General features: G+C 37.0%; 1 protein-coding gene and 1 pseudogene across 2 annotated transcripts; one reads left to right on the forward strand and one right to left on the reverse strand.

Annotated features, from left to right (window-relative positions):
- Positions 1 to 23,446, forward strand: part of LOC130222399 (zinc finger protein 721-like) — a 306,699-nt pseudogene that overhangs the window by 192,180 nt on the left and 91,073 nt on the right.
- LOC130222330 (gastrula zinc finger protein XlCGF57.1-like) lies at positions 1,982 to 21,784 on the reverse strand. Of its 2 annotated transcripts, XM_056454914.1 has the most exons (3): positions 21,726 to 21,784; positions 21,029 to 21,178; positions 1,982 to 4,084 (listed from the first exon to the last, which is right to left on the reverse strand). In XM_056454914.1, exons 2-3 carry the CDS (start codon positions 21,111 to 21,113, stop codon positions 2,748 to 2,750), a joined length of 1,422 nt encoding a protein of 473 aa, XP_056310889.1. In that variant the 5' UTR covers positions 21,114 to 21,178; positions 21,726 to 21,784; the 3' UTR covers positions 1,982 to 2,747. The 2 variants fall into 2 exon arrangements, 1 of the variants encoding a protein (XP_056310889.1); XR_008836432.1 differs by lacking the exons at positions 1,982 to 4,084; positions 21,726 to 21,784 and adding an exon at positions 19,513 to 19,755 and having other exon boundaries at positions 21,029 to 21,093.

Here is a 23,446-nt window from a genome sequence, read left to right on the forward strand (position 1 = left end):
TTCGCTAATCAATAAGCTAAGTAATTAAATTATGTCATTTAAAATTATATAACGTAGCCTACCTTAAACGAAGGAGTGAAGTTCCCAGCTGGAATCAATGATGTGTACAGTAACGCCGCGGTAGTTATCATTGTTGACAGATGTCAAATTGTCCCTAGTCAGTGCTACACACCTCGCCTCTACCATCGTCTCGTCTCTTGTGGCTTTCTCTGCGGCATGCTGGTCATGTATTCTCCTCATGATAGTTCGCCTCACAGGTAGTTTGTAAGATGGGTTACCTATGTCCACCTGGAGAACAAGCTCGAGCCCATCATCTTCAACCATGCTGATGGGATGGCAGCAGGTGGCAATCCACTGAGCAAGGAGATTAGTTAGCTTGGCTGATAGAGCAGTGCTGACGGTCTTGCCTCGGTTGCACTCAAACATAGTAGTTTGACGACAACTCTTCCCCTGCACTACATCAGTGCTTGGCCCGACATCTTCTGCATTAGCTAAGGGATGCTTTGCGTTTAGGTGTTACCTGAGACTGGAAGAACTCCTACAGTAAACTAATTTCGCATTGCACAAGGTGCAAACAACCTTAGTTTTGTCCAGGTTTCCATTGGGAAGCTTCTTAAAAATAAATTTTCCCTGAAGCAAACCGGGAGGCTTCGTAGCCACATCCATGTTAGCATGTCACGTTTTTGAGGTGGTAATTTCACAGTAGGAATACACACAGGCCAGGATTACATCTGCGCTAATACATGATAGCTTGCATAGTATATACCCAGCTCCCAACATACCTTTGAGAATAGATTAACGGCGATAATTTTTTTATCGTGTGATAAGAGTCTCGCATTAACGCAGCCGTTATTAACGCCGATAACGGCCCAGCACTAATATATTACCGTTAAGTGCACATGATCAGTACAATATGTATTGCATATTAATAATAATTTGAATGAACAGATAGCAGTCCTTCAGTAGTCTGTTGAGTACTGAAATTAGCATGCAAGCTAACAAATCACTCATGTTCTCATTCCCAATAGCGACACTGGGTTTCCCATACACTGATTTATTTGTAGTAATGTGGGAGTTTTCACATGAAAGTATCTTTAAAGGCAGCCAGTTGTCTACGGAAAGAAAACTTGTTTCTTTTCTCAAATTAGTCCATCAAAATAAATGTGTCGTGTTTTGTAACCAAAGTCTTCATTTCTTACCCACAACACATCAAGATTTGTCAAAATCTCATAACCTGACACAAATCTGATCTGTCGTTACTGGCAAATGGCATTGTGTAGTCTGAACAGGTCTTTAGGGATTCTGCATTGGTCGGTCACTGTCATTGCCTTATGGCGAATTCACACTGCACGAGTTTAGGCAGACTTTCATTCGCCAACAAGTTTTTTGAAATTGCAGACAAAAGCCCAAAATCGGAGGTAAATCAGTGTTTGTTTACTCAATTAGACAATGTGAATGATCAAAAAAAAAACAATGTAAGGGTGTAGAACAGTGTTCCCTGCATCTCCCCAAACATTTTCTCCTCCCTAATCATTCTAATTCTGTTCAGAGCTGACCATTTGATTGGTAAATTAATAAACTATTTGCAAGGGCACTCAAAAATATGTATGTATTTTTACTTGTTCAAACTACCTAATTAAAATAAGCTGAAATAACACGATTCTTGAAATATCATTGGGACAACTTAATTTTTTTATGTTCAATCCACATAAATTTGTTAAGTGTTAAGTTCATTTAATTTGTGTTGTGAGAACATGAAAGAATTGTGTAGAACCCTGCAGTTTTTACAGTGTGTGCAATGAGCACAAATAGGGATATCGGTTCATAATAAAGTTAAAAAACATTGTCAGATTTTGCTGTATTTGGCTTAACCATTCTTGGGTGGCTTACCAATGTTTAGATGACTCTAATACATAAAATAAGTAAGCTGACCAAAGTTCTTATGAAAAGAAGACTTTATTAAAGAAAAGGAATAGTGCAGATCCTCTGAAGTCGTCGGTCTTCAAGTAACTTAATCCAAAGTACTGCCTGCGAGACTCTACTTTGTAACAAAAGATGTAACTCCTCGGAGATTACCCAACTGCTGTGGTTGGGTCACAACTTTTCAGTCCCTGTAGGTCATTTGGTTCACACCTTTTCAGATGCAGATACTTGTTTGCATGTGAAACAAGCCACACAATCTATCAACATATAGAGTTATTTTGCATTCTTGTAGCCCGGTAGCAACTCTCACAACCTGGTACTGGACTGTGAGCCCTGATCTACACTACAAAACAGTTGTCAAAATCTTCACCCCTCTTCAGCTATTGAGTTTACAACTTTAGGTGTTCAAAGGGTTTCATTATCAGTAACTTGATATGTATTCAAAAGTTCACACTTGTTTGGTATGCTGTCCCGGGAGAGAGCCCTAAGCTCATAAGATCCTCGAGGCCTGGGCTCCCTCTCGTAAGCAGGGTGAGAGGGGAGTTTGAGGTCAGGTAGATCTTGATGAACTCCCCAGACTTGTTTCTGTTCTAATGACACATATAGGAATGGCTAAAGAGAGATATACGGCTTACTAAGAGCTCGACTATGGTGCCAATTTAGAATGTTCAGTTTACTTAGCTCGTGTGTTTTGGACTGTGGGAGGAAATATGGGAACCCGGGAAAACGAAAATAGTTTATGAATAAACTTCACATGAATGAACAGCTAAACTACATGAACAAGCCGCCGTTTTGAATATACCGGTGTTTGTGTGGACAAGGCCTCATTTTTGAGGACGCTGCTCTCCATTGTGAAGCTTCAGGTGAGTGCTGAGGCTTCTTTTATGTTTAAAGCCCTTTCCACACTCACTGCATCTAAAACGCTCTCCTGAGTGAGTCTTCATGTGTTGCTTAATGGTGTCTTTGCGTGTGAGACTCTTTCCACACTCATCACATGTGAACACTATGGTTCCAGTGTGACCATCCATGTGGTTCTTGAGGCTACCTTTGGTTGTGAAGCTCTTTTCACACTGAGCACATACAAACGGCTTCTGTCCGGTGTGACTTATCATGTGGTGTTTGAGTGTGCTTTTATATGGGAAACTTTTACCACACTCTGTGCATGTGTAAGGTTTCTCTCCAGTGTGAATCCTCATGTGGATCTCAAGGTCGTGTTTTTGACCAAAACTCTTTCCACACTGTTCACAGGTGTAAGGTTTCTCCCTAGTGTGAACTCTCATGTGAACATTCAGGTTCTGCTTTAGATTGAAACTCTTTCTACAATGTTTACAGCTGAAAGGCTTCTCTCCAGTGTGAATTCTCATGTGCAGTGCAAGGCTTCTTGCATTATAGAAGCTTTTTCCACACTGTTGGCATGTGTAAGGTCTTTCTCCAGTGTGAATTCTCATGTGCATTGCAAAGTTTCCTGAATTATGGAAGTTTTTTCCACACTGTTGGCATGTAAACGGCCTCTCTCCAGTGTGAATTCTCATGTGGGTTTTAAAGCTTTGATTTTGACTAAAACTCTTTCCACACTGTTTGCAGGTGTAAGGTTTCTCCCTAGTGTGAACTCTCATGTGGGTTTTAAAGTCTTGTATTTGACCAAAACTCTTTCCACACTGTTCGCAGCTGTAAGGTTGCTCCCTAGTGTGAATTCTCATGTGGACTTTAAAGGTGCCATTTTGCTTAAAACTCTTTCCACACTGAGGGCAAGAGTAAGGCTTCTCTCCGGTATGAATTCTCATGTGCTCTGCCAAGTTTCCAGCATGATAGAAGCTTTTTCCACACTGTTGGCACATGTACGGCCTCTCCACAGTGTGAATTCTCATGTGCACGGTTAAGTTTCCTGTACTACTGAAGCTTTTTCCACACTGTTTGCAAGTGCAAGGTTTCTTCCTAGTGTGAACTTTCATGTGAACATCAAGGCTTGACTTTTGACTGAAACTCTTTCTACACTGTTTACAGCTAAAATTACACCCAGATTTGGATTTCCGAGGTCTTCCGTGTGATGAAGTCTTTTTAGTCAGTGTAGGTTTTTCATCAGTCATTATTTTTTGGGGTTTCTGCTGTTTCTCTTCTATTTCATTCTCTTGATAAGTCTCTTCTTTCAGCACCATCAGGTCTAAAAAAAAAGTTAACTTTAGTATGAAGGCTCAAAGTGACAAGCAAGAAATGGATGTTTTCACCCAAATATTAAAATGACCTTACCATTTACTCTCTGTCATGTGGTTTTAAACATTTCCTTTATTGTGGAACACAGTAAGCTACGTTTTTTTATAGATTTTTAAAAATATCTTCTTTATGTATAAAACTGGAATATCACATAAAAGATGTGCAAATAAAGCAGCGTTTCCATCCAATGAATCAAAGAGAACAAAATCGTCACTTCCTGATTAACTGGTGCCAAATACCAACAGTAAAAGCAGAATTTACTGCGATAGAAGAAGCTACAAGAATCTTTTCTTTATTTAATAAATGACTTTCACCTCAGAGGACAATGTCGACACACAATGAACACGTGGTGACGTTTGAAGCCCTGAGACGCAGAGAACAGACACTCTGGAGGTAATTAATATTATATTAACATTAATACTGAAACGGTTCAGACGTTTTAGAATGACCAAAACAACATTTCAGATGGTTTACAGTGTGCTCAGCCTGCTGGTTTGTGCATTCACACACATTTTCATCATCATATGATCTCTTATAACAAACCTTTTTTAACACACATACTGGAATTTGTTCAGTAAAAGTGCTTGCGTAGTTTACGTAAGTTTATCTTCTCTTATCGAATAAAAAGTTTGTCCTTTTCAGTTATGAGCATGTTTTTATGCCTATATTTCAAAGGTTATGTGCATCATGACGTTTCCATCAACCAATTTTTTATGCTCATAGCCTATCCAAAATGCACATAAAAATAGGTGGCTGGAAATGTAAGGCTAAGCGAGAAATACCGCTTCATCATTAAAAAAAAAAGTGGAGGAGACCGACAGAAACTTTATTTAGAGAATAAAACCTGCTACTGACCAGGTTAGTAAGTGACCACAGTGACAGACTCCGAGTTAAAGTTACCTCTCTTTCAGAAACAGGCTACTTAAACAAGTGTCTTTATGACTACACATACAAAGAAAAACAATACAATTAGAAAATATGACTTTGCAACATCAAGCAGCTTTAGGCATGGGCGAATATAAGATCCTGACGGTATGATAACCTTGAATAAAAATATCATGGTTTCACAGTACTGTGATTACTGCTCTAAATATAATCTTTTTAAAAGTCTGGGTAAAAAACAAACACTTTTTTCCCTTTAAACACAATATATTTTCATTTGAGAAATTTTTTAAGTATGTTGGAGCAGTAAACATGTCAGGTTGAATAATTCAAATGCATCATTGACTTCTGCTGTCTTCATTTGTTTCAAAAACAGATTTCTTTACAATTTAAAACGGCATCTTTGGATATCTTTTCTGCTGGAGATACTGTTGTCCTGAAAAATGTAAAACAAAATGTAAAAAAACCTTACATATACCGTAGGAACGGTACAGCAGAAAATATTGGCGGTTTTAAAACCTCGAGTTTTTTTCAAACCGCGGGATACCATGAAAACGGTTATCGTCCCATGCCTAAGCAGCATAACACTGTTTTTAAGATCTAAAAATTCATTCCTTGAAAAAAGTCTCAAGTAAAAAGATTTCAATGGCGGCGCCTGCTGGTACGTGAAGAATATGGTGAATACTGACGAACTTTACACTCAAATGTTTGCACATGATCAGCATGCTGTAATCCATTTCTTAAGCAGCAAAAGTCATTTAAGACTAGTTTTTTGGCCAGTTGTAGTCAGTGCAATGCTAAATGTTATTGTTCCACTATAATTTGTTAGTTTTGTCTCACGTCGTCCCACAGCAACATCATATAGTTTAGAATACTGTACAATGTTTTATAATAATGAATTATTTTAGTGTCCATTTCATTCAGCATATTTAATATTGGGGACATCCACGCTTTCTGACATACTGTAAGTTTCTACAGGTTTCACCAAAATAAATTTAAGACTTTTAAAGACTTTTTTGGCTCGTTTCCACTGACTGGTACAATACGGTTCGGTTTGGTACGGGTCACCTTTATCAGGCTTGCGTTTCCACTAACAAGGGTACCCTTTTGGTGGGCGTGGTATATGACAAAGTTTCAGTCGACGTCATTCTAGCTCGAGGAAATGTCTACAATAAAGCTGGATGGGTCACTTACAAATCATATGAGAAGCTCTTCTCACAAAACAGATGCTTCATGCACATAAATACTTGTGTAGAAATGTTTATTACTAACTTTTCAATGAACATGAGTTGATTATAACTGCAGATCAATAATAGTGCGAAATAGCCTACTGTAACGTCTGTAATTATATAAAATAAATAAATGAACATATATAGACGCATACAGCCCCTTACAGTCTCCGATATGTTACCAACTACAGAAGAACTACATATAGCAGACATTTCGCCCGTATTTAGATTCAAAACAACAGAAATTATAGCCTACAATCAGTGAAAACCTCTAATCTGTGTATGTAATCTTCAGCAGCACATGTAGCCTCGGTTAAAGAGTAATTCCGTCATTCCCGGTTCATATTAGTCCAAAATGTGAAGATAATAAGTTAGTTAATCATGGCATTTTGTTCGCGTTTGCTGAAAATATAATGTGCTCCTTTTTTTCCGGCTTCTCCTTTGTTTCTTCACGCTTCACTCTCGCGTTTGTCAGTGTCTGACAGGATCGGGTTTCAAAAGCACATCAATAATCAAGCACAGGTAATTATCATCAGCTCAAGAAGTTTGTTATTTCAGATATAATGTTAGACGCGCGCGAGCGCTAGCAAGAAAGCGAAACCGCTCGCGCCTCAGACTGGCTCGTAAAAAAAACTACGAGGCACAGGGTAAATCTGCTCTTCTTCTTGGATTTGTGGCTGTTCATCAAGATGACTACAAGGTTTGTTTGAGCCCAGATCGACCATGGCTCGTTATTATATGTATTTATAATTCCGCTGTAATCTCTCGCTGTGTATTTCAAACATGGCGGGTTTTTAGTTTTCATTCTGGCTTGTTGCGTAAGCGAATGACGTATCTCTGTAAACCAATAGCGTTCAGCTGCACGTGTGGCTCCGCCTTTTGGTACCCTTTCTCGTGTTTGGTAACCTTTCGCAAGGGTGCCGAAAAAGTGGTACGGTACGGTTCGGTACGCTTTTTGACAGTGGAAACGGCCATAAAAGCGTACCAAACCAAACCGTAACGTACCACTCAGTGGAAACGGGCCATTTAAGACCATTACGACTGAAATTTTAGACTCATAAAGGGCTAAAGCCTAAGGAATTTTTCAAATGGCCCAGATGGAAAAGATTTTTATTTGCTCTGTCAAACAAACAATATAATTTAATACATTTAATAACACAATAATAAATGAATAAAAAAAAAATATATATATATATAAAGATAGATATTTCATAGCAAAATATGTTAAATGTTGTGTAAAAAGCAAGCTTTACTTGTATCCACACACTGTTTTCCAAAATAAACTTTCTTTAAAAAAAATAATAAAAATGAACAAATGTTTTTAAAGATTTAAAAACTATAATAAACTAAATCTATGCACAACAATCTGTCCAGGTCGATGTCCTCAGCAGTAAATACATGGAGCACGTTTAAACAAATGTTATTGTAGGGAAAATAATTAAACCATTAGATTTATTGAGATGGATTCTGGGTGATTGTATGGGTTTTGGCCAAATTGGGTAGCAAAACATGAACAAAGGAAAATGAAGACTTGTTAAAAAAAAGATTTAAGATCAACAACACAATATTTCAGTAAATTTAAGACTTTTTAAGACCTAAAATTTAGATTTTGGAATTTAAGACATTTTAAGACCCTGCAGAAACCCTGTTTAAACACAATCGCACTAGTAATTAGTTATTATAATAATGATGTAATTCTAACTCAGATACTATCTGTGAGAACTAGTAACAACTACTAAAAACAAGTTTAAACCCATAAAGAAGTTGTAATTGTGATCAACGTGACATAAGTACTAAGCCAACACTATCACTGTAATAGCAGATATCTTCTATGAGAATGCTGTAGGTCAAATATCCTCAGCTCAGGTAAACTTTTTTAATTTATTGTTTTTATTTATTTTATATAGCGCCAGTGCTCAAGGATGCTTTACAAACAGTAGGAGAATAGGAAAAGCAATAACCTTAAGAAGGTAGAGAATATGGGAGACTAATAAAACATAAAAGAATGACAAAAGACATGAGAACAAGTGACGAAAGAAACTCATTCCTGTCTTTCAATGGCTGTTTTCATCCACCTATTTTGCATTTGCACATAAAAAAACAGTTGTTGAAAACGTCATGCTGCGCGTAAATTTTGAAAATGCACATAAAAACTTTTGCGCATAACTGAGTAGGATAAACTTTTTATTAGATAAGAAAAGATGTGCATAAATCATGATGGAAACACTTTTACTGAACAAATTTCAGTATGCGCATTAAATAGGTCATGTGATTTTGTTATTAGACATCATGTGATGATAAAAATGAGCACACTGTAGAATCATCTGAACTGTTGTTTTGGTCATTCTAAAACACCTTACCATTTAAGTATTAGTGTTACTATATTATTAATGACCTCCAGAATTAAGAGCGTCTGTGCTCCGTGTCTGACACCTTCAAACGCCACCGCTCTTCACTGCGTGTCAGGATTGCCTTCTGAGGCGCAAGTAATTTATTAGATGAAGAAAAGATTGAGGCAGCTTCTCTTTTATATATATATATATATATATATATATATATATATATATATATATATATATATATATATATATATATATATATTCTCGCGATAATCCAGTTTTGCGCAAGTTCATTCACCTTTTTGGATGGAAACATAGCTCATGAGTGCTTATGTGCATTTAGGAGAACTAGGCAGCACACTCAGGGCTGCAAGATGGATTTAATTCAGTATTCTTATTATTATAATATATCTGAATGAGGATCAAATGACTGAGTTGGTCTTTGAGAATGAAAATCAACCTGTTGTTTCTGCAGATCTTCCTGTTTGACTGTGAATGTTTCTTCAATCTTCACATCTTCACTCTCCACTTTAATAAACGCCATCTTTATAACAGTGTGGAGATCAGTCGCTTCAGCAGGAGTTTTTCTCTGTGTTTGGACACTTTATCCTGTTTAAAATAAATAAAACAATGAACAGAAACAAAATAACTTCTCTTCAACACTTGCTTCAACAGTTTCTTTATATGAGAGTAAATAACAAAAAGAAATCAGGTAAGTCAGAGCAAGAAACAATAGCCATAAATGAGCTGATTAAAACTAGTACTCCATTTCTTATATATAGTGATGTATACTTAGAGTGGAAATGACATTATGCTCTAAATTAAACCTTCATTAAAACACTTATTACACACATCTCTGTAATTTTTTGGCATGTTGTTTCTTTATTGTTTTGTTTGTTTTATTTACTTTATTGTCTGCTTACAGAAATGTTGTAGCTCTTTTTTTGCACACGACAAATTCCCGTCTCTGGGACAAAAAAGTTATCCTATCTTTTTTCAAACAATAGCCCTCATTACTGTGAGTAAAAGAGTACTACGTTGCATAAAGGGTTAAATAAATATTGTCAACAGCAGGTACATTATTTACCACTGAATGAAACTTTAATCAATCGCTTTATAAGTGTAAACACTTCAAAACAAACCTTTCTCCAGTTGAATCACAACGCAGGAGCGGCGCAGGCTTATGACGTCACACGCCACGCCAAAATAAAAGTCTTTTTTTATTTTAACCTTTTTTGCCACTGCTTCCTCTTCTTGTGTTTTTTTGGCAGTTGGCAATTAGCTTTTGGAGCATTACCGCTACCATCTGGATTGAAGTGTGAATCAGGAGTTAACTAACCCATGTATTTCTCATAATGTAACAAAGCGCTACAATATATATATATATATATATATATATATATATATATATATATATATATACACACACACACATATGTATATATAAATAAATAATATATATATATATATAAAAAAATAATATATATATATATATATATATATATATATATATATATATATATATATGCACACATATAAATAAAAAAAGTTATATATACATACATTCCCTTCCTTCTGCATATTACAGCTACCATAGATAACTATTCTGCTATACACTAAATTATATTACTTAACCCTGTGTCTTTCAAAATGTTATAATCTTATCTAAAACACACATCATCCGTGCTCAATTTTAAGATATTCTCTATGTTAGGTTCCACTTGTTTTTCCTGTAACTGTGTGAATAATCTATTTCTTTCTGTGTGATATGTTGGGCAGTGCATTATTACATGTTCTACAGTCTCCTGTTTGTTATTACATTCACACATCCCATCTGCATGTTTATTGATCATATGTAATGTACTATTGAGTGCTGTGTGATTAAATCTCATTCTTGTGAACTTGTCTTCTTCCTGTTTGCTTTTCCTTGTTTCCCTACCTTTTCCTACTTTGTTCTGTATGGTGTAATATTGACGTCCTGTACTCCATTATTCCATATATGTTGCCATTTTCCCAATACTTTAGTTTTAATGATACTTTTGATTTCTGACTTGCTGTATTTGATGTTAATGTCTATTGTAGTTTGATGTGCTGCTTGTTTTGCCTACTTGTCTGCCATCTCATTCACACTGACCCCTATATGTCTGGTACCCACAACAATAAGATAACTCCTGATTTTGAGATTATTTTCCAACTGTACTATTTCATAAATGATGTCCTGCCGTGACTCTGATACTAAATGTGTTATACTCATAAGTGCTGAACTTGAATCAGATGCAATGACAACTTTAATTGGTTTATTTTCCTCAACCCACTTTAGAGCTAACCATATCGCTACCAATTCTGCTGTATACCACTGCTAAATTATTACTTTTGCAGTTTCAATCTTTAACGTTGGAATATTATATGACACTCCTACTCTTTGTCCAATTCTTGATGCATCTGTGTATATTTCAGTTGTTTCATTGTATTTTCCTTTATATAATTTTCTTCTCGTTTGCTGTCAATCTCACTTCTTGTTTTTCTTTCATTATTTCAAAATCAACTTCCAAATCACCAAGCAGCCATGTGGGAACTACTGGAAATACTATAGTGGGTGAAATTGTTAGTGTGTCTATTTCCATATCATTTATTTTACTTCATATTATCCATCCTTAACCTTTAACATCATGTTTCTCTTGTTCTTGGCACTGCCTCAGAACTGTTTGTTATGTGATTGCCATTATGACTTTTCAACTTTGCCCAGTATACTACTGCCAGTTGATCCCTTCTAAGGTGTAAAGGCATCTCTCCCATCTCAACTTGTAATGCTGCTAAAGTTGTGGTTTTCATGGCTCCACAGCATACTCTTAGTGCTTGATTTTGTGTTGTATCTAACTCTTTTAATGTTGTATTAGCAGCTGATCCATACACCATACAACCATAGTCAATCACTGATCTTATTAACCCTGTATAAATTGTTTTTAATGCCATTCTACTAGTACCCCAGTCTACACCCCATAGGCACCTCATCACATGTAACACTCTCTTACATTTGTCAATCAAGGCTCTAGTTTCGAATACAATTTTAGAGGATAAAGTTTTGATAAATGCATTTTTAAGACAACTGGAAAAGTCAACGCAAAACACTATATTAAGTACACTCCCAAAGCAAATGACTTTATATTTCTTCAGACTGAATGCAAAGAGCATTTGGGGAAATATTATTATTAGATTGAGCAAGTTTGTGATTTATTGGAGAGCAGTTTTGAGTGGAGACTTCACCAACTTTATTATATAAGAGGAATTTATGTAAAACTCCACCATTCTGTCACTTAAATATATTATTACAAAAACTCACGAAAACAGGTAAAGAAATCTCAGATCTATTAGTAATTGAGTGAATGTCTTTGTTTGACATGTACTGAGAAGATTTGTGCAGTCAAATATAAAATAATGTAAAAACCTTTAGGGCCAGGCTTGACTGAAGGTATTATACAATCTGGGATTGCACAGAAACAATGTTATATTCCTCTGAAGAGTCTGAAGAAGAAGACAAATTAATCTTCTGTCCACAAATGTTTCCCTCTGTTGTCAAGAGACTGATTGAGAAACAGGCAGCCAATCAGCTTTCGCTGAGCGCTTACACACACGCACACACACACACACACACACACACACACACACACACACACAGCTGTGGTTATAAATGTGTCTCTTCTTGTGTTCAGATGCCTGTTTTCTCACTCTGGATCCAAACACAGCACACACTCGTCTCAGTCTGTTTGAGGAGAACAGAGCGGTGAAGTGTGTGGAGTGGATGTTATGTGGATATATCAGTGTCATATAAGAGCATGAGGAGATTCGTGATTGTGTGTTTGGATTTAATGCTCAGTCCTGGAGTTTGTGCTGTTCTTCCTCCAATTGCTCATTCAGACACAATAACACACACACTCGTCTCTCAGTAAAGCAGCTGAGCAGGAGAATAGGAGTGTTTGTGGATCACAGTGTAAGAACTCTGATTTTCTACAACATCTATAGAGACACAATGAGCCTCATCCACTCAGTCCAGACCACATTCACTGAGCCGCTCTATCCTGGGGTTAGGATTGATTCTCCTGAATCAGTGCAACTGAGCTGAAGACTGGTGAAAGATTTACCCATAATCCACTGCAGTCAACAGCAGCAGTGTGTGTGTGTGTGTGTGTGCGCGCGCATGTGTCCACTACTGTCTCTCTGTGTGTGTGTGTGTGTATGTGTGTGAGAGAGAGAGTGTGTATGTGAGAGAGTGTGTTTATGTGTGTGTGAGCACATGTCTTCACTACTGTGTGTGTGTGTGTGCGCGCATGTGTTCACTTCTGCTGTGTGTGTGTGTGTGCATGCGTGCATTTTCACTGCTGTGTACATGTGTGTATGAGAGAGAGAGAGAGACTTATTTACAACCACTTTTTTAACACATTAATGAAAAAAATCACAAAAAGTTAGAAAAAAAAGGAAAATAAATATATATGAGCTGGTTAACTCACAATCATACACTAATCAAACAAGTATTTCCAAACAACCATTTTGACCAACTTCACAAAGACATTGATTAATACACCATTTAGATCTAAAAATGTCCAAATCATCAATCAACTCATAATGCTCATATTCTATTTTAATACAGGATTTAATAAGTTCCCTAAAAACCATCAGTCAAACCCAGATCTGTCAGTTTCCTTTTCCGTGACAACCAAATAGCCAATTTTGCTTTTCCAAAATAAAATGTAATAAAACATGAACTTGCATCTTGTTCCTGTTGTATGTAGGCCCACAAATAAAAAGACTGAGCGTAAAAACCTCTCCCAACATTTGACAGTATTCATTCAGTTGATAAAAGAACATTTGTAATCTAGAGCAATTTAAAAATAAGTGAAACACTGTTTCATCCACATTGCAAAAAGGACACCCCTCCCTCACCTGTGGATCAATGTGTGCTCTGTGTCTGTTTGTGGCTATTATCCTCCAGCAACCTTTCTTCTGAATCTGATCCAAAAAAAGAGTCTGCCACTTAGATTCTTTCATACTTTCAAGCATGTGGAAATGCACTACTTTTACACAAAGAATAAACAGAGTTTTTTTCCTGCTTCTTCAAAAAGACTTGGCTGAGGTGTTCTAAAAGAGAGAAGTCCTCCTTCTGTCTCCTGACATCCTCCTGTATCCGCTGAAAGAATCGACTCTGAAAATACAGAAGGGTCCTCTTCCGAAGTCAATCTAATGTTCACTGGCAAATTCTCCCGTATTTCAATCAACAGCCACCCGAACTGATCTCATGCCCAATCTTAAGGCTAAGGCCTCAGCATTTATCCATTGTCCTTCAGAAACCAAATGTCCAATTTTAGTGATCTTTGCAGACCACAAAGCTTTTCTGAAAGAATCAGATTTAAAAATGTCCAGGTCCATAGCAGAGTTAAAAAGGAGTGTTTCTTGTCTCGAGCAGAGGCCCCGTACATTCCGAGTTCTCTTGAAACCTTAAATCGTGACCATGTTCTCAGCAGTGATCTGTAAAAAGCTGTTAGACCAGTTAAATTCAGCTTGTTAGAGTCCATTAAAAATAAGTGACGATCCAGACCCATGTTACCAGCTTTCTTCAAGAGTGCACAGGCAACTCCTGCCCAAAGAGAGAGAGAGAGAGTTTGTGTGTTTATGTGTGAGTGTGAGAGAGAGAGAGTGTGTTTTTGTGTGTGTGTGGGTGTGAGAGAGAGAGAGTGTGTGTTTTTGTGTGTGTGTGTTGAAGAGCCACTGAGCTAACAGCTGACAGGCCGTGGAAACACACACACCCTGTATATCTGACGGCAGACACGTGAATTAGGAAAACGTTTTTCTCTCGCGCTTGAACCGCATCTGACAGATTATAACGGCTTTAACATACACCTTTCCAAGTTGTGTGTCACATAAACACTCCGTAATCCATTAAAACGCTATTGAAACCCATTTTCAGAGCACAAATTACCTATTGTAAACTCTGTAAACAGAAGTTCTAACCATTCTTCAGGAAGATGCTGGTTGCTATGGCGCCCTTCATGCAGCAGCCAAGAAAAAGGTCTATACCCTGCTCTGTCCTTCTCCACCAACTCCTTATCAGCTGGCCTCCTTTACAGAAAAACACTCAAATTAGCAGTCTATTTCCCACCAAATCCAACCCAAATCTCCATCAAACAACACCCTCTGAAGAAAAATTCACTCTCTTCCTTCACTTCACACTGGCACATTCCAAACCACTTTTAAGCAGGTGTAACGGAGGCCAGCTAGTGAAGTGCTGTGCAGGTAAACCTCACTCCTCTGACCTCTAAAAGTGCTCTGGTGACAGACGTTAGGGGCCATGGTCTTTAGCCCATTTGTTAGAGCAACTGCCATGCGGAAGGTTGCTGGTTCAAATCACAGCTCGGAGCGGGTTAGGTGGTGTAGGGCCAGCGGGGTTATACAGGCCTGGGTAAACTCACTGTTCAAAAAAACATCACTCAACACCTCATTGGATGAAAAATACAGACCAGTCTCTCTCCTTCTATTTATTGCCAAAACGCTACAAAGGGCTGTTTTCAACTAAATTTCCACATTTGTAACTCACATCAAACTGCCTGAAGGATATCGGCTTACATCACCTGCCATGCAACTCCACACATTCAACACAATTTCTCAATCCATCTGGGATCATCCACCATTACCCCATGTAGTTCGGTAAGAAATCTTGAAATCTGATTCTGGATGATCAGTTGTCCTTCAAAGAGGACGTTGCTAACACAGCTCCATCATGCAGATCTGCACTTTTCAACGTCAGAAAAATCAGACTCTTCTTAACAGATCATGCTGCACAACTTTTAATGCAAACTCTTGTCATTTTAAGGCTGGACTCCGACAGTGCTCTTCTAGCTGGATTCTCATCCTGCACCCTTAATCCTCTACAGATGCTCCAGAACGCTGCAGCTCATCTGGTCTTCAATGAGAGCCCATGTAACTCCTCTCTTTACCCCTCTGCATTGGTTACCGCTCGAGGCTCATATTAAGTTCAAATGACTGGCACTGCACCCTCTTACCTCCACCTACTGCTGAAGGCCTACATCCCCTCCAGAAGCCTCAAATCTGGGAGTGATTGCAGGCTATAAATCACTTTCCAAAACATTTTCATTGACTGTTCCATGCTGGAGGAATGTCTTCCCATTCCCAACTAAATGTAAAGGTAAGATTCTCAAACGTAAGATTCTCAGTCTCAAAAATAATTAAATAAAATAACTAAATAACATTCATCCATGCACAGCACTAATCATTTGCAAAATCCAATTCATAAATTCAAAGACAATTAGCTTGTGAATTTAGGAATTGTGTGCTACTTTAAAAAATTCCAGAGATTTAAGGTGATTGCAAAATTTGTCCCATCTGGGGGAGTGGCTTTCTTTGAATACTACATGTGTTTATTGCAACCAAGTTAATCAATCGTGTGAAATGTATATTGTCTGGTACTAAACAAAGAACTAGTATCAGAAACAGTATTTGTCTTGTAACATCTTGTAACATAGCAACTGCTCAGTGGAAGACAGTGCCATTGGGATGGGTCAAACCAGATCACTTAAAAACCTACTGCAACGGTAAAACTTAGCTTTTTTCATTAGCTCGCTCATGCTCTCGGACAATGCAATCGGGTCGCAAAGAACTTTCCATGCAACCTCTTAAAGTTTAGGAACCGCCGAAACCACAATAAACTTCTGCAAACCGACTGTCTGTCACCCCGGTAACTTACAACAACTTCCACTCACAAGTAAGTGAATCCCAAGAACATCATTGAAGCTGAGTCACCAACCAATCAGGAACGCTGTGTTGCGTCGAGGCCAGTCGGCGAAGGAAACTCAAACAAATGTTGTCTTTTGCTGATCTGGTGCAAATTGATCTTAAGCCAAACTTCTGCTTTTGTGGTTTCTCATGTGTGATTCTAAGTTCTAGTAATAAGAGCTCAAATTAATTTGGGACGGTTGTCAAATCATTTTGCACAAGCACCAGAATTGAGAACCACTGCTCTGAGGAACTCAAAATAACAAACTATCGTACTCAAAATGAATTGCCTGACTAAAGTTACTTCTCTACTTCAGTATATCCCTGTAAATATTTCTTTACAATATTTAAAACAGTTTGATAATTTAGTCAATTAATTTCACTGGAACAATAAGCACCCTTGGTTGCATAGGAGTACATTGCAACAGCCAGTTGATAAAAAAGGGTTGGAGCTTCCTGAGCATTTATTTCATTATTACACCTTCAATCTGAGACATCTCGTGCACTGTTCCATCCCTCCTGAGAGAGCTCCGTCTTGGTTTATGGTTGAACAAGCCATCCTTCCCCTTCCACCACTAAAATGTCTATTTATTTATTTTATTTTGTAAATGTGTTATTTTTGAGGCTCATTTAAAATTTTTTATAATTGTTACTGATATAATTTTAGGTGCAGGCTAGGACTGTTTCTGCCATTTGCAGATAACGTTGTCCTTTTGGCTTCATAGAACATGGACCTTCAGCATGGATGGTTTGCTGCTGAGTGTGACGTAACAGGAAAAGAAACAGTACCTCTAAGTCAGAAACCATGGTGCTTGACTGGAAAAAGGTGGTCATCTACAGTTTGAAGGAGAGTCCTTACCCTAAATGGAGTTCAAATATCTGGGGGGTTTTTTCCCGAGGAATGAAATGTGAGATTTAAAGATGAATCAGTGCAGTGGCAGCAGTAATGCAGTTGATGTGATTGTCTGTTGTGGTGAAGGAGCTGAGGCGAAAGGCAATGTTCTCAATTTCCCGCTCAATCTAGGTTTCTACTCTCACCTATGGTCATGACTGAAAGGACAAAATCTCGGATACAACCGGACACATTTTACAAAGTGTTATGACCCGCTTGTTTGAGTCGCAACATAAAAGAGACATGAACCAACAAAATAGCCTGAATGGAAATTATTTATTATAAAATGAAACTCATAGAACAATCAATCAAAGCAACCAACAACTGTCTAGGGATAATAATGAAGATAAAGAACTTAGGATATAATCAAAGCAACACTTTAACAACATGATACAAGTAATGCAAAACAAAACCTTAAGGTTAAAGAGTCAATGAGATGGCAGATCTTGACATGAGGACTCCTGAGTATCCTCTTTTGTGTTTTCAGATGTGTTAACTGATTAAATCTCTTGTCACAGTGTGAACACTTGTACGATCTCTCCAGTGTGAATCGTCTGGTGCAGTTTAAATTTTGGAGCTGTAATAAAAGTCTTCTCACACTCAAGCACATATACTCTCACACCACTGTGGATCTTCATGTGTTCATTAAGGTTTGCTGATCGGTTGAAACTCTTCCCACACTGAGTGCATGTGAATGGTTTCTCTCCAGTGTGGGTCTTCATGTGTTTATTAGGTCTGAGGAGTTGCTGAAACTCATCCCAAACCGAAGCTGCGGTCACACTAGAGTTTGAGCATGCGAAATTCTGTTGTACGGCGCTGCGAAAAGGGTCGGGATTTAACAAGATGATTACACATTAAAAAGAGAGCGATTGGTCCATATTTTAAATGTCTGTCTCGAGAGGTCATGTTTTGATCTTTGATTGGTCTCACAGAGTCAAGTGATGGGATTTCGCAAGTCAGAGTTCACCAAGCTTGAACTTTGCAAGGTGAGCTGCGAAACTTGATGCACGAACTTGCGTTTCCGGTCTGACGTACTTGCGTGCGTATTGAAGAATTTTTTGATGATTTTAACTTCATCCTAATCCAACCTAGACTAATCCTTGCATTAATAGTTTAACTCTGTTTTTAACTAATTACATGATCTTATGCTGATGTGTTTATCCTGATATAACCTCATGTGCTTAACCTCATCTAACCTTGCTCCATAACAGTTGTGTCTTCGTGTGACTGATAACCGAGTTAAGTTAACTCCTCTGTACTTGTTATCAACAAAATGTTACAATTCCACTTTCAGAGTGCTCATTTACAGGAAAAATAACGGACGGGAGGGGCTAAGGCTTACTCTCTTTCAGGCTCTGTTATGTGTATGTGTGACTTTTTCTGTGCAGAGTTCCTGTTCTGCATAACAACTGATGATCAAACTGATCTGGATGAAAGATCTTTCTTACTGAAGTGCCCCTGAGTGGGGCTGAAGAGAGACAACAATAAATATGGGGGGGGCAAGGGTGTGGGTGTGTGTGCCCAGCTGACACAGACTGCCTGTGTTGCTATTCTCTAACACTCTGTGCTCTGTAATGCTTTATTCATCTAATTAATTAAATTGTTTAAACATATTTAAAGCCTCTAAATGATGTTTTAACCTGGGAGGACTAGGAGTAGTCTAACAGTATGAATGGAAGTCTATGGAGAGAAAAATCCAGTGTGACCGTGGCTTAAGTGCAAGTGAATGGTTTCTCTCCAGTGTGGATCCTTGTGTGTAGAATAAGGGATGATGATTGGCTGAAACTCTTCCCACACTGAGTGCAAGTGAATGGTTTCTCTCCAGTGTGGATCCTCATGTGTTTATAAAGGTTTGATGAGCAGTTAAAACTCTTCCCACACTGAGTGCATGTGAATGGTTTCTCTCCAGTGTGGATCCTCATGTGTGTATAAAGGTTTGATGATTGGCTGAAACTCTTCCCACACGGAGTGCATGTGAAAGGTTTCTCTCCAGTGTGGATCCTCATGTGTAGATTAAGGGATGACAATATGCTGAAACTTTTCCCACACTGAGTGCATGTGAATGGTTTCTCTCCAGTGTGGATCCTCATGTGTTTATAAAGGTTTGATGAGCAGTTAAAACTCTTCCCACACTGAGTGCATGCGAATGGTTTCTCTCCAGTGTGGATCCTCATGTGTAGATTAAGGGATGACGATATGCTGAAACTTTTCCCACACTGAGTGCATGTGAATGGTTTCTCTCCAGTGTGGGTCTTCATGTGATCATTAAGGTGTGATGATTGGCTGAAACTCTTCCCACACTGAGTGCATTTGAATGGTTTCTCTCTAGTGTGGGTCCTCATGTGAGTCTTAAGATTGTCTTTTCTTCCAAAACTCTTTCCACACTGAGTGCAGGTGAAATGATTCTTCAAAATACCATCAGTCTGTAAATGAGTTTTTCCCTGAATTTTGACATGATGTTGCTCCTCTTTACTCCCCTCATTCTCTTCAATTTGGTCTGAAATAAAAAAATAATAAAGTAAATAAAATAAAAAAATATTAGTTTTCATTAAGTCTTAAAAACTCTCATCAAAATCTGAAAAGTGAAAAGACACTGGAAACATTGGCTACACACTGTAATTTTGATGCACACATATTTTAAAATAAATCAGATCATATTTTGTTTGGTCCATTAACGTGTACACATTTAAGCAGATTCAATTCATCTTTATTTATCTAGTGCTTTTACAATGTAAAGTTTGTCAAAGCCGCTTAACATAGAAGTTATAGTAAATGGACTCTATGCATGAACTCTGCTGACGTGTTTCCGGTAGAATATCAGTTAGGCTCTTTACGTCCACATAGCTCGTCCTACAGCGAAATCTAATAGCAGCGAAACCTAAACGCATCAGAGCATGGCAAAGATGGGAGATTTACTCTTAAATTGATGAGGATCTAGCGCCAGTGGATGTCCAGCATCTGGAACATCATTATTGTTCAGTTCTAGAACCCACGGTAGTTGATTAATACACCAGATCAGGCTGACAATCTCCATGAAGAGGTGGAGTGACTGAATAAAGATTGCTTCGATGCTGTATTTGGTGATGTTATTAAATTCTAATGGTACAGTTAAAAAATGATGTACTAGAATTTAACCCAGATGAATGTAGTAACAAGTTGTAATTGTATTTTATATTAAATAATATTACGTTTTTATCCATACTTTCAAAAGTTAAAATCTGTAGTCATCTTGACGAGTAAAAGTAAAAAAAACAAAAGAAAAAATGGTCAGCTTCCTCTGAAACATTTTGATATTTTAGATGAGCTGGATCATCATGTCATTCTGAGTATAAATAAACTTTCACTCAAACTATGCAGCTTCTCTTGACTTCATCATTGACCTGAAACGCTGATCTCTCCTGTCACTCTATCCTTATAGTTAGTAACGTTCATACTTATGGATATTGTTTATTTATTCATTTATTTATGTTTTAATGCCGTATCAGCATCATTGGCTATATTCATGGCAAAAACATATAATAAAAATACAATATATAATCATAAAATCAAATCAGTTTCTTAACAAACATACACTGTAAAAAAAACAAGTAGCAGCAACACTAAAATCAAGTTTGATTAAAGATAAATATTCTAAAAGTGCTCCAGAAGGCATCTTTTCAAACATTTCACACTCAGGGCTGCAAGATGGATTTAATTTAGTATTCTTATTATTAAAATATATCTGAATGAGGATCAAATGACTTAGTTGGTCTTTGGGAATGAAAATCAACCTGTTTGTTCCTGCAGATCTTCCTGTTTGACTGTGAATGTTTCTTCAATCTTCACATCTTCACTCTCCTCTTTAATAAACGCCATCTTTATAACAGTGTGGAGATCAGTCGCTTCAGCAGGAGTTTATCTCTGCGTTTGGACACTTTATCCTGTTTAAAACGAACAAAACCATAAAAAAATAAATAAAACAATGAACAGAAACAAAATAACTTCTCTTCAACACTTTCAACACTTGAGAGTAATTAACAAAAAGAAATCATCTAAGCAAGAAACAATAGCCACAAATGAGCTGATTAAAACTAGTACTCCATTTCTTATATATAGTGATGTATACTTAGAGTGGAAATGACATTATGCTCTAAATTAAACCTTCATTAAAACACTTATTACACACATTTCTGTTACTTTATTCAAACTTTATTCAGGTTTGTTCTTAATTGTTTTGTTAGTTTTATTTATTTTAGTATCTGCTTACAACAACGTTGTAGCACTTAATTTCCACAATAATTTCCTCTCGGGGACAAATAAAGTTTATCCTATCTTATTCAAACAACAGACCTTACTGTGAGTAAAATAGTACATAGTTGTATAAAGGGTTAAAATAATATTGTCAACAGCAGGTATTTTTAGCATTAAATGAACAACCTGAAATTTTAATCAGTCGGTTTACATCTATGTAAAAGCTTTAAAACAAACCTTTCTCCAGTTGAATCACAGTGTGAGAGTGGCGCAGCCTTATGACGTCACACCACCACGCCAAAATAAAAGTCTTTTTTTTTTTTTTTTAGCTTTTTTACCCCACTTACTCTTAGTCATGACTTATTAATACATTTCTCTCTCAGTACCATTAGTATTTATGTTAATTGAAAAAACCATTTACCCCCACTAGATCTTTGCCTTCTGGTAGGTTGGTAAGAGGTTGAATTTTCTTTAAACGATTGCATTTCTTTATCCATAGTTTTAAACTCATTCACTTGCATTCACTGATGTTACTGCCTCTTTGTATGTTTGAATGGGGAAACATTAAATTCTCCAAAATTGCCTGCCAGCTTCCAACCTATATATGTAATATGTTGAAACTTATTTGGGCTACAGTCCAATTGTCAGGATAAAAACAATATTTATAACCAAATAAACAAACAAACAAAAACTAAATAGTTGTAGAGAGGCTTTTAAAAATGACTGAAGAACTTAATACAACATTGAACAATGCATCGACACATGATTAGATTTTATACATTATAATGTGAGCATTCAGATGTTATTTGAGTGTAAATTCAGAATGTGCAACTTACCTTTTCAGTCTTCAATAAAGAAGTGGGATGAGAAGTGGCCTCAGTGGGTTTTTGTTTGTATGTTGTTGTTGATAATAATCCCAATGTAGGAATTTACTATCATAGTTTGTCCTCCTCAGTTGTTATTTTATAGCAAAATAAGCCAATGAAGATTATGTTAGGAACCCAGAATATATAAACACAACCCTGCTAAACTACTGGATCTGGAATGTGATTGGATAAGACTCAATTGGCCCCCATTAATGCTGGTATAAATATGCAAATGAGCAGTTGAGAGCAGTGAAGACTCAAGACACATTACTGTGGGGGAGAGGAAGTTCATCAGCTTTACAAACCAGTTTTACAGAGAAATAATGATGTATTGGGAAAAGAAGTTGACTTTAGCCATCATCATATGATTTGTTGCTGTTTTTTATAGGACTATTGATGGAAGCTTTTTTTATTTTAGCTGCTGCATTTTGTAGTTAATGTTGATACACTTACGTTGAGGTACTTTGGTTTGAAATTTCACATTTATAATTTCACTTATATAATAGTTATGTAAGTCTTATCCTATGATACAGTGATATATTATCATTCGTTGAAAGAAACAATTTCTAAACTTCACAGTGAGGTTTTATTTGGTAAGTTCAGTCAATACATTAACATGAGCTAACTATTAGCAATGTTTTAGTTATTTATTTATCACTGAACTTGTTCTTTATGTGAGTTTAGAGTCTTTTATTTCTCTTAAAGCACATGCAGCTCATTACTGGTTTCTGTAAGACCGTCAACACACTCTTAACAGGTCAATTATTTCTTTCTAAAAGTGTATAGATTTTAACGATCAAAATGTAATTTGTTTCAGTGCCAATTTAGTTTTCTTTCCTTCGGTTTTTAGTTGAACAGAACATGTGTGAGCAGCTCAGCTCTCTCTCTAAAGCCTCTTATTCAGCTGGTAGGTAACAAAGATGTTTTTCCCTCTAATTATTACTTGTGTTTGTGCATACAAATATGCATAAACATTTACAAAAGCATATATAAGATACCCTGTGACAAAACCTTTCTCTTTTAACACAGTAAAGCGATCACATACTGTCACAAACTTTTTTGCTACTTTTGGCCTTAGTAGATAATTGTTTG

This window comes from Danio aesculapii, chromosome 4, assembly GCF_903798145.1.
Source record: "Danio aesculapii chromosome 4, fDanAes4.1, whole genome shotgun sequence".
Lineage (NCBI taxonomy): Eukaryota > Metazoa > Chordata > Actinopteri > Cypriniformes > Danionidae > Danio > Danio aesculapii.

Coding starts and splice junctions, on each gene's coding strand:
- LOC130222330 (XM_056454914.1), bottom strand. CDS start 21,113: ATGGCGTTTATTAAAGAGGAGAGTGAAGATGTGAAGATTGAAGAAACA. Junction 4,085..21,028: donor AGATCTGCAGGAACAAACAG/GTTGATTTTCAT, acceptor CTTTTTTTTTAG/ACCTGATGGTGCTGAAAGAA.